This window comes from Takifugu flavidus, chromosome 7 (genome assembly GCF_003711565.1).
Source record: "Takifugu flavidus isolate HTHZ2018 chromosome 7, ASM371156v2, whole genome shotgun sequence".
In the NCBI taxonomy this organism is placed as follows: domain Eukaryota; kingdom Metazoa; phylum Chordata; class Actinopteri; order Tetraodontiformes; family Tetraodontidae; genus Takifugu; species Takifugu flavidus.
Window position 1 is genome coordinate 8,129,316 of NC_079526.1, and position 18,324 is coordinate 8,147,639.

The 18,324-nt window shown below is 43.2% G+C and overlaps 1 protein-coding gene across 1 annotated transcript in view; it reads right to left on the reverse strand.

Moving 5' to 3' along the window:
* Window positions 1-18,324, reverse strand: part of agbl4 (AGBL carboxypeptidase 4) — a 162,879-nt gene that overhangs the window by 111,438 nt on the left and 33,117 nt on the right. The window contains exon 4 of the mRNA XM_057038951.1: window positions 8,112-8,174. Coding sequence (XP_056894931.1) covers window positions 8,112-8,174 — 63 coding nt within the window. The remainder of the gene's footprint in view (window positions 1-8,111; window positions 8,175-18,324) is intronic.

Sequence of the window (18,324 nt, forward strand, 5' to 3'; positions counted from 1 at the left end):
AAGCCCGTACCATTTGATTAAACATGAAGTACTCATTAAATAATAGGTTGTCTTAAGTGACAATAACTGGGTTAATATGTCAGGTCACTCCCCTTCACTGCTGATGTTGGTGTATTATAACAAACACATGTAACAAGCATAATTTCTAAATGAAAATTGTAGGTTTGCAGATATACCGTATATGCATATATAGTGATAGTGGCCCTTTAATAAGACTGCCTCTGCCTTTGTGTCTTTCTCTATTTTGTTTTAATGTGACGTATATAAGTGACCCAGCCTTTAGTGCTGTCTTCATTGGTGGGACTGTGTGCCAACCAAAACTCTGTCCAGGATGGAAGCAAAAACTAAGAACACACCCATCATCCAGGAAGGGCACGGCAGACTAAGTGGGTCTGAACTGCGAGAAGAGCTGCTGTGCGGCAGAAAGAGGCATGGAGCCAAGGAAGGAAACTTTTTAATCCAAATACTAACAATTAGAACAATATAAAACTATCTGTCATGATCTGATTAACCAGGCAACGCTGTATGGATTAAGCCTCATCGGTAATGAAGGGAAGCTGGGTTTTGCTGAGTCTTCTAATTTGTCTGACAGCAGTGATTCAGCAAGATTGAAGTGGGGACAGAGGGATGCAGAGCCAGGCAGAAAGGGCTGATGGGTCAGAACATTTGGGAAAGGGCTGGCGTGTGTGGGTGAGAGGGCAGCTGTGCGCTATATATGAAGCCAGCCCAACCAGTCGGAGCGGGCAGCCAATCTAATCAGATCACTGAGAGAGATAGAGAGGGAGATACAGAGAGTGACACAAGGGGAAAGAGAAAGATCTGTTCCTTAGAGTCCTCAGAGGAGCAGATGTAATTTCAGCCCACCAAAAAAACAGCTTAAAATGCTCCTGATCACATTAGCCAGCCATCATAAAATAGGATTTCTGCACTGTAACAACGAATGCCCATTACAAATTACTTCGGCACTGCAGACCTGTAACTCAATAGGAAGGGGGGATGGGGTGGGTGGTGAGGGCAAGCAGCGGGCCAGAGATAGGGGATCGATACTTATCAGTAATAATTATATCCTTCCTCCCACTTCTCCAGCCTTTCCTCCTGGAACCCCTCCACCCTTAGGGATGCACATGCTGTATCTTAAATTAATCATTGGCAGATTTCTTTACCTGATAGGATAATTAGCATTATAGTATAGGTGCAGCAAATCATGATGATGTGGGGCAGTGGTCCAACGAGTGCCAGAGACGTCCCAGATGGGGAAGTGCTGAAGAGGCACACAGCTGAAAGGTAGGCTGGATGAATACAATCACCGGCGGATTAAAAGGACTAGGGAGAATAAAACACAAACATGTGTTTCTCTGCATCCTGGATATAATCTATCAAAGACAAATAAAAGCCCAGTGAAATTCATCACAGCAGTCGAGTTGGAGCACAGAAATCAACATTATGTAAAGAGCACAGGGGGTAGATGAATGAAGTGGAAAATGTAGTGGGAGCAAAAAACAGAGGGGAAAGGCAATGTGTTCCTTAGCTGTACCTGTAGATTACAAAATACGAAGTGTTGAAAGCCAATAAGAACCAGCCCCCGTAGCCACACTCGTAATGTAGCGCAACTATATTAGACAACATGTGACCATGAATATTGTCTCTGCAGACTAATCAAGATTAAGAATGTAAAATCATGGATTAGGGTCACAAAATGGTATAACATCAACTGGACAATGGCCTAAAATAGAGAAAGTGTCACTTTAAAAAATGTAAAAAATAAAACAATGAATAAAACGTGCACTCTAAACATCCTTTACTCAGTCGGGTGCGACTGAAAGGGGCCTTTTTGCTGTTTTTCCTAACTGACACACATTGAATGAGCGAATAAGGTCACTTCTTTAGTGTTAAATGTATCCAGACAGGCGATTAGAATCCCGTATCACACAGGAGCACTGAGACAGACCTTGCAAATTTATTAGCTACAACATACTAAAGAGGCAGCTTTAGAGGATGAGCTGATAAAAGACAAGGATAATATTTGCCTGGAGCCAGGCAAACAGACTAGGTTCCAAGCGTTTGTCAACACAGGATGTAAAAGGCAGGAGGATCAGCTGAAATGGAAACACAAGTGCAGACAATGAGAGTGAAACCAAAGGAGAGAAGATGTACAAGGAGGGCTCCTTTTACTGTCACACAGCAGGCATTTTAAAGACGTCCAAGTATTGGTACTGCCTGACCAAACTCTAAAGGTTCCACTGGCACTCATGTGCATGTGTGAGTAAGGATATTATAGGACAGTGGCTCAAAAATGGGATTTAAAATACACTTTTTGGTTTAACAAATGACGTGAAGCTGCTCTTGAGCAAGGCTTTGTTGGGGGGGTGTGAATGTTTGCAGGGATAATCTCATGAGATGAGAAGTACATATAAAAGACCCTCAGTGGCCCAAGTTTATGGAAGCAACTGATCAAACCTCATCCGGTCCTTCTGAATTCTGGAGGACTTGGAACTTTTAATGCAATTGTGCACAGGAATAAATGGCAAGTCCTTGTAGATTTCAGAGTTTCACCAATTCTTTTTTTATGACGCCAATGATCCAGATGTGACACAAAATTTACCAAGAGAAATCACTGACCGTGAGAGAAACCGTGTTTCTACCAAACACAATAGAGGAGCAGCTGGAATAAACAGTGCCAACAAAAGCTGAGAGGCAGAAAGAGCTTCGTCCAGGTGGAGCCTAAGAACTGAAGGACTTTAGGACGCCCCCGTGGGTTGCGTTTCTTTAAATTATATGCTTAATGGTATGACTTGGGGTTCAGGTAACACACAGGGCATCCTTTAAACATCTGTTATGGGACCTTACATACAAATTGTATACTCATACTTGTGTAACTAAATATTTGGACAGAAAACCTTGTGAGATCCTTGAGAGAAAAGAACAAGACAATATCAAAAGTGAAATATGCAGGGAGTAACACAAGGTGAAGACTCTTAGCTATATCAAAGAACGCTAGATTTGAATTATAATTAAAGATCGTATTGTTAGAGAAGCTGGGGTTCTTGGGGTTGTTCAAGCTCTTTCTTCTTAACAACCCCCTCATGGCCAAATGGTCAGACGAGCAGCAAGGTCGCAGACGGATGGGAAAAGTCCAGCGTTTTGACTGACAGCTCGCAGACAGAGCCCACCATTGATCTTCATTCAGAGTCTTGCCATCTCAAGGGTAAATGATAGTGACGGACGAGCCATTCATTATATATGACGTTGCCTTTTGTTGGATTAGCATTTATAAGGTTCAGAGGATAAAATGGAAGCACTTGTAATTCTTCTGCTTGTTGAAGACAAAGCTGAGAGAGAGCTGCAGAGATCAATTTGTGTTAGAAGCTATTCAAACAAACAAGACTATCATAACTTTGCTGCTCCTACCGATAGTGAAGAGGAGACGAATCAGAAGGGTTCATTAGTCGGTGTGTTGTGTGCTAACAGCGTGGGACAGGTGATGGAGCGGGGCGTGATGATGCATCAACAACATCAGCCCTGGGTGGTGCCACCTGAAGTTGCAGCAGATGGCACACAGAGCATACGCTAGCAGAAACATATCCACGCTCGCACACATACATATTCACAAATGACACACGCAGACGAGCCACTGTGAACATAAATGAAATGCAGGTTCACTATTTTCCTTACAATCTCTCCCTGAATGCAGTAAACACTTTAATCACTTTAGATCTAATCACCTGGCAGTGCACTGCAGCACGCCTTATTTTCATTCCCACTCTTCAAACGGATCTCATGAGGTCCCACACGGTTAAAATCTAGATAGCCCTCATTCCTAACAGTAGTGCCACTTTAAAATTGCTGTTGCATAAGTTGTCAATAGTCTGTTCAGATGCACCCCCAAACATAGACAGAGACCCGTGATGGCAGAATCCGATAGGATCTATGTTCTGCACAAAGAATGGTGCATAATTGCTGAAAATCTACATCAATTCCCCGGCCTGCCTCTCTATTCAGCCCTCCTGGCTAAATACTATCTTCCACTATTCTTGTTCAGAAATAGTAATTTTATATAATCGCAGAAGTGATCAGAAGAAGGTATGCTAGCACTCAGCCAAATATCAGCTATCTCAATCACAGAGGCCTCGTTTAGGAGAGCGGGAGCGGTGTTCGGGAGGCTGGACGTGACATTTGGTGTGCAAGAATTTGCATAATCACTCTGATGGGGAGCCAAACACTATAATTGCGACCACAATATGGCTGATTTATCCTGCGGGAGAAAAAATCTGATTGTTGTAATGAACTTTCTAAGAGATACTGTACTTCCTGGCACACACAAACATTATGACTGCAGCTGTGAGGACTCTACCCAGCATGGATTCTGGGAAAGGTGAAATATCTAATTCAGAAGTCAAACTTTTAGAGTTAAAGGCAGCTTAAATGTACTTTGACACAGACAATTCCCCATACTGGTGTAAGGCCGCCCTACTCATCTACACGAACGGCCGCCGTTCATCATTTCCAGTTTGTTCAATGCTGAGGCCACTCAGCCTGGAGATGATGCTGCTCACAGCATCACGTGAGCCAATAAACCTTCCTCAGTTAAGCTCAGCAGTTCAGCCGTCAAAATATGACGCAGAATCGCTCGTTAGTGATGGAAGACAGTCCTTCCTCCACCGTGGATTTAAGTGCATCTCTGGGGAGACTGATGGGGATTTTTCTAAGTGCCGATAAACAACATCTAGCTCAAAAGACAAGATCACTTCTGGCTGCTGACAGTTCTTGGAGCTGGAATTCTTTCTAAAAAGTCATACTCTGTGATGTATAAGCACACATCTCAGCTTGCCTAGCCTATGGACTAGTTTGGGAATGTTAGCCCTCTAATCATCAAGCACTAAGTAATACATGTTATCTATTATTTCACGTCGCTCTTGACTGTTGCCTCCCTTTCCATCTAGCCCAGTTGGCGTTAACAGTTTTAGCATGTTCTGACAGCACTTGCCTGGAAACAGAATTGAAGGCAGTGTATACGTAGTCCTAGTTATACAGAAGAAGGAACAACATGCAACCACTTGTGGTCGCAGCAGGTCATGTTTCAGAGGATAAAATACAACCAGACTGTTTAGATGTGACTCTGGAGACAATACTGAAAGAAAATACTTGGGAAAATCTTTCTTACTCTTTTACTTCTATTGCTGATTGCTAACTATAACATGGCCATGCGTCTCTTTCCTGTCTAGATCCACCACAGACTGTTCAGCTTCTTTTGTGCCATTGTTTAGCCTGATCAACTGGAATTATAGGATCTGGGTTCAAACCACATCACCAGGATTATCGAGCATTACAAACACGTCCGCAACAAGCAGCAGCTTTCCCCCCTGAAGGGCTCATACATTTTCTTATAGTTACAGCAGCAGGGGTGAACTATTTCATTCTAGAAACAAAACTGAGTGAAACAAGCAGAATTGCAGACCACATAAATTGCTCGATTAAAGTCATATTTTTATAGGTGCAGCATCCTTGAAAGAAGTGAAGTACAGCTTGTTTTATCCAGTGTCTTACAGTCACTTGTTCTAGTGGCTCAGAATCAATTCACTGAGGTACAGGGAAGAGGAAGTTGAGGTGTGCCCGGAGAAGACCGCTTCATTTCTGCAGCACCTTCACTTTTGTTGTAAATAAAACATTATTTCAGATGTTCAATTAAGATAAGTACCCTTAATTTAAGATCTTAGTCAATATGCTGCCATCATTATTCAGTCTGTGGAGCACCAGAGCCACAGCTCTTGTTGTGGCCTCACACAATCACTCAGGGGCCCTGGCAAGAAAGGAAAATCAAATCAAAGTCAATTTCTAGATGCAATCATTTGCTTAACAAGGGAGAGGGGCTGCATGGAAACTGTGGGTGGCGGCTTGTGTTCTAAATAGGAAATGTGTATTAAATGCGCACAATATCCAAAGTTACTTTTGAGACACAAAGTTTTTTTCTTACGCACTTACTGCAGCTTTCAAGATTCAACCCCTAAACAACTTCGGAGGCAGATATATATCAAGTCCTTGACAGTATAAAAAGCTTCTGGGCTCTCATCTGATTGTGAAAGGACTTTGTTTGTACTTCGTTATAGCGCCGATACAAGATTAGATAAACAATGTGCTATCTGCACCCTGCATCTGTTTGACTCCACAAAATGCACTTTCCAATTCCAATGATGACCTTCACAGAGGTAGGGCTGCACGACATTACGAGTCAGAAACAAGGACGGACCTACAGGAGGGCGCACGTTTATCCCACACATGCCTGGGCCTTCTTCTGCTTCATCCCATGTCAAAAATGCATCGGGCCCTGTATAAAATTTGATTTATAAGAACAGTTGACTTAAAGAAATCTCATTAAACTGCAAGAATTCAATGTATTAAAATAAATATAGAATTAATGAGCCATACACACACTGAAACAGACATGTATGTAATCCCATTGCTCTGTTATGGTGTTTTATTAAATAACTGTAGACTTAAGTGAGTCTGTTCCTCATTGAAATGCTCTCTCCATCAGTTTAATACCACTCTGAAGGTTACCAGCGAGCTCTTGTACCCCCCGGAGGCCGAACGAAAGTGAGCGCTCTGAGGGCTGTAGTGGGATCTAAGAGCCCTGGTCACCGGAACCAAAGTGTCCTAAATATAGCTCTGCTTCCCCCTGCGCGGCGCTGCTCCATCATATTAGTCCAGAGATATAACAGCTGGTGTTCTTCTCCTCTTCTGCCCAGATACATGACCTTGAGCAGTGAGAAGATCAGCAAAACAAAAAGTCGGGTTGTTTTGGCAGGTTAGCGATACACTTATCCGTATCTGTAGTCAAAACCTCTGGAAAACATCCACAGCATGCTAGCGCGACGCTGTAGCACTGCAGTTACTTGCAAGACCTCACACATCTATTCCAAGCAGAGATTCTCACCTTCTGTACTTCTAGTGTTAATGAGCTGCTTCATTTGCAAGAAGTCAGGCGCGCGCACTTTGTACCTTTATCTATCGCCAGTTTTCAATTTGTGAATGTGTAAAAGCAACCGGAAATGGGCAAATATATCCAAGATAAACGGTCAAAATCTATGAACTCACACGGAGGGGAAGGGTGTGAGCCACTCCATCTGATCAGAACCATCAGTGCAACTTGGGGTATCATCACCAAGTTTAAAGCACACGGTGTAAAAGACTTCATTTTTGGACTTAAAACAGAAAATAAATAAATGAGAGGATGTTTAAAGAGACAAACAACATGATTGAGAGAAAGAGCAGGAGAGCGAGAGAGCAGCTGACAGTGATAGAGACGGCCCTGGCCTCCACCCTGGTCTCTTGAGTGGCAGGGTCTGTGCCAGCCTGTCAGCCTGTCTGTCATCAGCATTGCTTAGTATTCTCCTTAAGAACATCTGCCTTCTCATTATACACCCTCTCTTGTTCTGGACTGACATGTTTTCTTTACATCAATATTTTCATCACAGCTCAAATGGCCTCTTTTCTGCCCTTCCAAGAACAGGAGGGCAGCAGCCTTCCCGGTCATGTACTTTGAGCCGGAGTAATATTTCATAAGAAACTTTCTTTATCCTGTATGATGCTGCGATACGATAGCGGCAGAGGAAACAAATGACCACGGCACGTTTTATCAGAGTGACGGAGAAAATACGCTGATACAGTAAAGGGCTCTACCTGCTGCTCTGAGCCGCTCTTTTCATATCTCAAGTGCTTTCCCAACCAAGTTTAATTTCCTTTAAAAGTCGACATTATCAGAAGCCAAGGTTAAAGGAGCGAGCCAATTTAATAATGATCTTAGCTGTTCTATCTTGCTGGCTGGAGGATAAAGCAGCCAGCCAAAACAAGATCAAGAAAAAGGGCTATTAGTACTGCAGTGTCATTGTGTCTATGAAGAGGATCAGAAGGAAAAACGAAAGAAAACAGAACAGAATAGAAAAGTTCTGCTTGACTTGACACTTTTCTTGTCGTCCAGATATGCAGTTGTATGCAGAGCAACATTTTGCTGCGTTATTAATATGTCTTCATTTTGTTTTAATTATTAAAGCGAATGGGAGTAAAATGATAAACCAGGGTTATCGTTTGAAAAATGTGTTTATCCCAAAGCTCACCAATCCAAAATAGATGTATTTTTTCAAAGGTGCCCACTGTGGATGTACCCAGACAGCCGACCCCTGCACAGAAAAAACACTCAGTAAAGTAGCTCGAGCAGAGATTCTTCCCGTAATTGGGTGCGAACATTGTTTCCTGTAATATTACACTTCTGTGAGGGGATCTCCTCACCGAGCCGGTGCTTTCATGTATCCTATTCCATATTATCTGTCAACTTTTCAAAAGCAGGCAGGCTGTCAGTGGTGCCAAAGCCCCCTGCTCACAGTGTCACTCTCATTATAGGCCTAAAAAACAAGACAGATATTCAATTTAGATAAGTCCCCAGACCACGCTTCCCTCGCCTACATGAGACAATGCTCTATTTCTCTTCACCATGCTCCAAAGAACATGGATGCGGCATTGTCCGTCACTCCAACCGGGCTAAGCAGAGGAAATGTCCAATTATGGATTGAAAGGCCAGCGAGGAGCAGAGTGAAGAGACGGTAGGGAGAGCGGGTATGAGGTACATTTATAAAGAGACTCTGCTGTTTGTTGGGTCGCCGTGTTTTGATATTTATCTAAACTCCAGCAGAAAAGTTGATTTCCTTGGAGTCTCGAACAACTCGCGAGGGGAAAAGTGAGGTAAGGGAGAGCTGGGGAGAGCCAGCAGCCTCAAACAGCCAGAAACACCGACACAATGAAAGGTGTCAACAGACAGAAAACAGAGAGAAACGCATCTCTGACAGGCTTCAATGGCCCCCCCATACCACCTATGGAGGCGGGAAATAATTAGGCGAGAGGAAAAACCGCTCATGCACACAAACAAAGCCAGCAGTCAGCCAGTCACTTTCAAACTAATAAATAAGCAGTCAAAAATCACTCGGTGGAATGTGCTGACTCTTACCAGACGCCGACAATAGAGTGAATTCAAAGAAATAATATAAATAATATTATATGAAATAATATTCATCTTCCAGGAGCAATGGCAAAAATCCTGATCGTGATCCTTTTTCCTCATTGAATTTATGATTGTGAGATTTCTACCTGTAAAACATGTCTAATTTACATGAAACGTAATATATGCTGTCAAATAGTACAATTACAGTGATTACTCTGCTTCACTAATATAGGAAGAAGCCATTTGTTCAACAATGTATGCAAAACAATTTAAATGTTAATATCATAAGGAGCTGCTGCTTTCTAACACCAATACCATGATTTCATTTCTTCTTTGGTAACAGGCTGTTCTCACACAACCGCCTCACACACATGGAAGTAAAAGCAAAAACAACCAAGAAAACGGCCGCTCACAGTGATGAAAAGAAAGTCAACTGCCTTCAGGTGCCACTGTGTTGATGTGTGTTGGCAGGCGCTGCCGTCGCCAGTGTAGGAAAACACAGAGAAATCTGCTCTGCTGTCCTGCCGCTCTCAACCATGGAGGACAGCAGAGGCTGACTGACAGGACTTGGAGCAGCGTCTGGGATCCGCAGCCAAGACCCAGACCACGGCAACCTGCAGGTTCCTCTGAGCGAGTGGTGGCTCTTCACACTCCAGCAGGCCCAGATGAGTCACTGGATCTGTCAGCACCAGATGCACTCTGTGTATATGCGGATGTATACACACATGTCCTCCTTTTAGACTGGGGCTTTGAGTCCATATTATTTCTCTATCAATTACTAGCACTGCAAAATAGATGAAAAGAGTGCATACATTATGCTCCGTGCTGATTTGAGAGAGATTTGGGCTCCAGCTCACAGGGTAATGCTCTGATTTCTGCACACAAATAGGGTTAGCCATGTGGACAGGTGTTGGGAGCAGATCGGATTACTCACAGACACTTTGGGGTGCCTCTGAGCACCGGAACAGCCATGAATATTTCCTTAAGCTAATGCAGGTGCCAGCATTAATATTCACTGAGTGTTCTGTGATTTACAATGAGAAAGACCATCACAGCTTTCATTAGGGGGAACCCACCCTTCCCCTCATTGACAAGCTTGGTGTCTGCATTTCACTTCCGTCACTTCTTCAAAGGACACGGTCGCCCCAGCTCTGGCCCTGAATATTAACACCAGCCAACATACTGTATGGACTCAGCACGCATTAAGCAGCCTTTCGCACCTCCTTGTCATAAACCTCATGAATAGGTCCTAGTTATACAAGGTTCACCTCGTCCATTGACACAATAGGACGTTGTGAATGCAGGGCAGAGAACCAGCGTGGAGATTCCAGAGGTTCACCAGGAAAAATCATCAATATTTATGAAGGATTTCTGGGCTTTTCTTCTCAGTGAAAATATATCTGTTAATATTCATTAGGTCTGTATCATGATCAGGCAACAGAGGGAACCCCTTGTTAGTAAGCAATGACGGAGCACTGGCAGCCATGTGGGACACTGTGTTTTACAGAGGACAGGACAGGACATGCCATGGACAGGACGTGCCATGGACAGGACATAACATGGACAGGACATAACATGGACAGGACATGCCATGGACAGGACATGCCATGGACAGGACATGCCAGTGCTCAGGTAAAAGAATAAAAATTACCTGTACATTTTAGACTTTGGTCCAGACCTGCTTTTACTTTTCCTGTCAGGGTTGAAATGATCATGTGTTGCTGGTCACATGCTTGTCTTAAGTTGTCCTGACAATCACAAATGACCCCGAACAAAACATGTTAGCATCAACAGACAACAGCTTTAAAAGCAGCAAAACTAAAGCAGCAGCAGCAGCGACGGCAGCCGCCTCCCCAGCAAAGCAGAGGGCAGAAACCCCATCACACTGCAGAGCTGATTGCTTTATCAGGGCATTAACAGAGCAGTGCACAGCACACCAGCCAACAGTATCAAGTCAGGTAACAGATGGGCCAACTGGACAACAAACCAGCCAGAAAGGCAGAGACACAAACTGTGAACAGATCCAGTCAAGTGTCCCGTCCAGAGCAGCTCCCCTCTGTAAACAGTGTGTGACCTTACACCCTGACCAAAGCTAACTGTCTGTCAAGTTCCATAAACACAGGAAGCAGACATGTAGCAGTTAAAAAACTACTGATTGATCTAAATGGGAAATAAGTGTTGCTTTGACTTCAGTCTAAGCACAGCTGACAGCCATATGTTCTGGTCTGAGCACATCTGTTTCACCAGTTTGATCCAAGAAATCCTTTAAACCCGGTGCTGCCCCACAAACCGAGTGTAGCCCCAGTTTGTGCCAACCGCCCCGCACTCTCACATGCACACATTCATATGTAAACACCCAGAGACAGACTGTTCTCCTCTGAGTGAGTGCAACGGAGCGCAAGCTGCTTAATAACTGGCAATGATGGGCTGCTCGGTCCCAGTCGGAGACCAACCTGAAGCGCTCTGCCCAGGATGTCAGCTCCACTCACATCAATTACCGCTGACTGCTAGCCTGCCTGCACCACAGCACAGACTGACAACCAGATAGCACTCTCACCACTGTGGGCTATGGTGACTTTGGATTTAGGATTGTAGTCATCACGCTGTCAAACACCTGCTCCCAAAAGTGACAAGTAGCTACTCAGCTTCAGAGGTCACTCTTTAGACTCTGGTGGTAATGTGTGCTGTGGCAAGAAAGGGGAGGGGAAACTGAAACAAATGTTTCTGCGCTACTGGGCTAACCAGTAAGTCAGTTATGAGCCCAGCTGGTTGCTGACTTTAGCATCACACCTGTCAAATCTAGCAACCAGGAACGTACTATGAATTATGTTCCATTTATTAATGACCATATTGTAGCAGCTACGTTACAGTAGACACACCCATAACTATTATATACATTATACTATGAAAAAAAAATTAAATTATGTTCATCTGATTTGTGACAGTTCAGAATACTAGAGCAAATCATCATCAGCAAAACATACCATAACTAACACATCAACATGAATACCAGCCACACGAGCCAAAAATCCTCCCTGGAGCCCCGTGTAAAGAAGAATTTAATGAATAAAGAAGCGTTAAAGTGATCATAGCGATCTCCAGGTCATCTAAAAAATACAAAAAAAATAGATTTAATAAGATATTATCTTATTTTCAGTTGTGGCTGCAGAGGATGAGCTCTGAGCCATTCTGTCATGCAAACCTATACAGAAAGTAGAGAATAAAAGTGCTGGAAAGCAGCTCTTGCTTTAAGGATTATGAAGGTAAAGAAGCCAGAGATCTCGTTTCACACATTGCACTGCGATTGTTCTTGTAGCCACAAAATAAGTGTTGAGCTGAACAGAGATTTCCACAAGGTCCATGTTGATCACATCTGGCCGTGCTTTAGCATGGGCCCTGTATGATAGAGAGCACGAGGGTCTCCCATCTAGCCAGACTCTAATATATAAGACCTGCTCTTTTTGAAATTGAGTGTGACCTCTGCCACACTTGCAATGGACTAGTGCTCTCCACTGTATGGGATTTCTGATCTCTCCCCGCTGCTCTCTTATCTGTTGTGTTCTATTTTTCTGTTGGGATATTAAAGTGTGTGAACTGGCACACACACACACACTCACACACACACACACACACACACGCTTAGACAACCGTTTGCACGTCCATACAGACACTTGTACCAGAAGCCACACACAACATCTGTACACAGACATGAGTCCCCTTTCAATAAGTATGACTGACATACCCACAATATGTACATGAACAGATGGAATCACATATTTAGGGTTAGAAATTCATCCACAGCCACTTCACAATTGGTCTTAGTCAATTATATTAGCAGGTTATTACATTGCAGCCAAACCCCACACTTTGCTTTTTCAGTAGTAATATTTGGTAAAGAAATACGGTGCACACAGATTTCCCATTATGACTCCCTCGCCCTGAAAAGATGTTGGGTGGGGGACTGCTGGGCTGCCACCTCCTCCCCAAATGTCTGCTGATGGTGCTTCAGCTGTTGCCGCTCCATCTCCTCTGCTACTCTCCTGTCCCGGGAGTCACAAACACTTTTCTGATGAGTGAACTCGGGCTTTTCTGCACCCGGCGTTGTACACCACTGCAGGTCCTTCATCTTGTCTCTCCACTGACTTTACATGGTCAAGCTTGGCTGTTGTCATGGAAACATGGCAGAGGGTTTTCATAACAATGGGCAGACTTCTCTCCCACTGCTTGAACTCTTCTGTCACTTTTTTGTGCTTCATGCCACCTCATTATTGTTCTTACATCATGTGTCGCGGCTTGTTGAGCAGCAGCAGTTCACACCTTAATGTATTTGTTTGTTTCAGAGGTTAACAAATTAATAATGTTCTGCCACATCCAAATTTGTCATTCCTTAAATAACATTTTTACCGACTATGTGTGTGTGTGTATATATATATACATAATTTTCAGACATTCTCCTAAATGTCAGTTATCGTGTACACATGTGTGCATTTTAAATTGCATCACTGAGCCTGTTAATGATATGTGTGTGTGTGTGTGTGTGTGTGTGTGTGTGTCTGTGTGTGTGTCTGTGTGTGCGTGTGGTAAGAGGGTAATAAATCATGATCTGGATGTGGACATGGCTGGGTATGAAACCACACGCTCACTCCCACCTCAGGCAACTCCTGCCCTATACCAGCCTTCACATTTCACATGCGTTCTAATCAACAGAGGAAAGTGCAAATGGATTAATATAGTTAGACTGCTAATGCCACAGATTACAGCGCACAGCAGCCGAATATGAAATGTATGTCTTGCTCTGGGAACATGATTGGAAAAGCTGTTGATAGCTAGAATGTTGAATTAAAAAGTAGGTATGACTACCAGGGCAGAGAAAACAACTACAGGAGCCAGAAAGGTCCATTTCTTTAAACACGCTCTGTGTACAATTCCCAAAAAGCCATTATTTTCTATTTCAAACTCTCATCTCATTGTTATTACAGCCGCTGTTATTCTGTTGTGGCCTTTTTCTGCCTTTCTGTGTAAAGACTGAAGCAGATTAGCTTTTCATTACCACAGCAGATTGTTTAATGGAGGCACGCGGGAAATGTAGAGGCAGCTAGATTATGACCGAGCCGTGTTCTCCATATTAACAGGATTACAACTTCAGACAGCACACCTTGTGCTGGGAATTTGACTTAGAATTGAAAGAAGACATCTACCATAACAGGAAACTCTTGGTATCAACAGATTATAATCTAAAACGTTTGAGGCTGCTATGACGGTGATTTTGGGATGCACATTTAAATGAATAGAATTTGTCATATTTTCTAAACATTTGGTCATTGTTCACAGGCTCCCTGCTACAATAATGATACTGTGCATGTAATTCAGCAACAATGGCAAATAATCTGCTCCACTGTTACCATAACAATGACGGCCTCTTAAACAAAAGGACATTTAGTAACAGGAAATGAAACCAGAGACAAGGTCCAAAGACAGTGACAGGAAATGAGTTTTGTTTTTGTCCGCTGTGGAACCAGGTACTTTATCAAACCTGTGTATGTGAGAGACATACTGTTACAGGGCCCCTGAGCCACAAGCAAACTTATACACAGGTATGGAGACACACTCTGACGTGTCAACAAAAGCTATGTAATTATGCTCCTCCTGACAGGCACTGCACTGCCGCCAAAAACCGGAAACAGACAGAACACACGTGCAAAGAGGCATGTGTTGATGTCCAAATACATATGTACACTGTTAATCTTCTCAAAAAATGTTTATTTCCCACTCCTGTTTCCTATTTTGTGTCCCATAAGACAGGAAATTGAGAGGGGGGCCATGTTCAGAGCATCCTCTCTGGAGTTCCTGATCCTGTTGGATGCTTGTCATCAACTGCTGTCACATTACACACACGGGACACAAGCCTATTCTCTGGGTATGAAGTACGAGGACATAAAACAAAAGGGAGGGATATAAGATGCAAAATCTCAAATACAACCCAGCAGGAGGCAGATATTTAACTAACGATGAATGCAGTTAATCTCAGAGCTCCATAAAGTTTAATGCACAATAAACTCACGGCATTCAAAAGCAGGCTGGGTGATTGTGAAGGAATAGCCGCTGCCTCCTGTCAAGTTTACTGTTACAGTTGGTTTGCATTTCCTTCGTGTCTGACTCAGCTCAAATGTTCCCACACTCTAGAAGGACACTTTATCCCCATCGCTGCGGCGCTGCCATGTTCTGCAGAGACATTTCATGCCATGACTCAGGACGTGACGAGGAGACTGTGATCGTTTTTCACATCTGCTCTAGAGGACTGGGGAATCCAACCTTGGCTCTTCACCTTGACTCAGTGTGTTTCTAGTTATTTCAGGCCTAAACAACCTCATAGATTAGGCTGGTGTTCAATCAGCCTGCATTCTAGGAGTAACTCGGAGTCTCCACACAACAGAAGAGATAATAAAAACTACATGAACAGGTCTGAGTGAATAAAGACATCAGTTTGAATGAAGAGAGAATGCCTCCCTCAAGAAGATCACTCCAGATAAAGCCATGCAATTAATGTTTTCTTCATTAAGCAGTCATTATTTCCCCCGTCTGTGTTGAATCTGCAGTTAATCAGAATAATACATTTCTCCTCCAGGGTTCGAGACCAACAGGACAGTAAAATCTAAACATGGTTCTGGGACAGTTAGAAATGAAATAACAGCCACACTCTGTCATGTGCATTTCATTAACTCTTTGTTAGCCTGTTTGCTCACATCTGACATTGACTTCATAAAAGTCATTAGGACCTAACTAATTACAGATAACTGTTGTGTGAACCTATTCGGGAGCGCTTCAGCTATAACCTGCTAACCTAACCTAGCTGTTAACTTTTGAGCATGTTGCTCTCCTGTGCTATCCTACAGATGAAGCAGTTCATGATTTATGAATTAGCATTGTCAAATGACACTCAACACACATATGGACTCATACAATCAGGATCAACTTTACAGCCCAGACTCTGTCAGCCCTCAGAGGCCCCCTACTGGCCCAAGAGGCAGCACCTCACACCAAGAGGGCATGTTGAGAAAATTACTCTGTCAATGAGTGTCAGTCAGTCGGTGATTAATACCAGTAATCTTTCTGTGATTACCCAGACTTTCTTGACCTCATTAACAATCACTGACACCCTTTCAGGCATGACTGCTACCACTTCCACCCACTGGAGAAGCTAGTTAACTAGTTAGTTGCTGCATGCTGCTGCAGCGTTCCATGTAATGTTTCCTCCCTACCGTAAAGGGATTATTGGAGTTCTAGTCAATACTGGGAAGATTGACCCGAGCTTCACTCAAGAATCTCCACACTCACTTTACCACAAGAACATTTTTTGATGTATGACACTGCATATAGTTAATAAGCAAAACACAGAAAAGTTACTTTAATCTCATGGATGAAAATAGTTGGGGACAGACCATCATATTAGTTTAACTAATTTATAACTGTGATGAACAAATGGCGGTGCCAGTGTAAAAAATTCAATGCTACCGGTATTATGGTTTATTACAGCCTGGTCCCAGCCTTGGAACATGCAGTGGATTTAAGTCTGGGACCATCTTGTGTGAGGCGACATTGTGCTTTTAAATTGAGCTGCTCACTTATATTGCAAGCAACACAGGTAATTTCTCAGCAAATTAACCCAGATATTCACCACAGTGGGTGAAATCCATGACTGCAATGGGCTCAAAAAAGAATCATAATAGCAATGATTTTTGGCAGCAGCCTAGATTAAAATTAATCTTGCTGTAATTCCTACATTTATTAAAGTGACCAATGCACAAATCAAATTAAGTATGTTAACGCGCGCGCACACACACACACACACACACACACACACACACACACCACACACACACACACACACACACACACAGAGTCAGCTAAGCACCAAAGGAGGTGCTTATGCACAAAGTTAATTGAAAGGTTAAAAGTAGCTGCAGGTTTAATATGTAAGTTAATCTTTAAAACTCTGGTTTTAAGATTAAAATGACCTTTCCGAGCCTATTCCAGGAAGAAAAAAAATGGGCACCAACGTCGGACAGGCTGGTGGCACCACCTCAGATCCTGCCACTCCCATTTGAACTTTATTAGTTTGAAAGCTAAAGACAGCAGGCATTTTACTTCTGTATCTCATTATGCTGCAGGGCTGCTATCGAGCATGGAGCAGGCGTAAGAGAACATGATACATAAATATATTCTCCTCTGTGATGTACGGGTCTGCACCGACAGGGCAACATTTGATGGAAGTCAGCTTATCACGTCTGCCTTATCTCCCTCAGACATTTTATAAAAAGCAAAGAAGCAGAAAAGGAGAAAAAGAGAAAAAGAGGGGGAGAAGAGAGCAGCCACAGGTCAAGAGCCACAGGACTGTTGGTTGTGTCAGACTCATACTGCTGGGGTCACACAAAGCACACAGCCGGAGCTTTCACCTTGACAGGGAGAAGCACAATTAATTCATTTTTTTTCCTTTTGTGCTTTCATTTTATTCATTTGTTCTTTATTTTTTTCTGAGTAAAATGCTCAGATTATACTGATGATAAGAACTGGGGGATCTTATTATCAGTATAATCTTGGAATTAATTAAATTTCGAATTACACTGAAGACAAATATAAACACAAAAGTTGTTTTTGCTCCCATTTTCGTGAACTGAACTCAAAGACCCAAGACTTATCGTGTGTAAAAGCCCATTTCCTCCAATGATTGTTCACAAACCTGCCTAAATCCGTGTTGGTGAGCATGGGATTATCCATCCACCTCACAGATGTGGCAAATGCAGATGCTGGATAGACAGCATGATTATTGAACAGGTGAACCTCAGGCTGCCACCATGAAGGGCCTCTAAAATGTGCAGTTCTACTGTATTGGGGTCAGAAACAGTCAGTCTCAAACCTCCTTGGCTTAGAGTTGGTCAGGTTGATTGTGGCCTGTGGAACGCTGGTCGTCTCCCCTTCAAAGGCTGTGAAACCTTGCTGGATATTGACAGAAGCTGCTCAGTGGGTGATGTCCAGTGAGGCTGCTGGCCGTGCAAGAACTGGGATGTTTTTCAGCTTCTGGGAATTGTGTACAGATCCTGGTAACATCACGCTGCAACAAGAGGTGATGTTTGTGGATCTGTGCATTCAAACACCATCAATAAAATGCACCTATGTTTGTTGTCTATACCATACACCTGCCTGTACCATTACCCCAGCACCACCATGGGCCACAACAAACTGTTCACCCACATGATGCCATACACGCTGTCCGTCTCTGCCCTGTCTGGTGAAAACCGTGAACAGAACACCTGTCCACAGTGTGTGACGAACTTTCA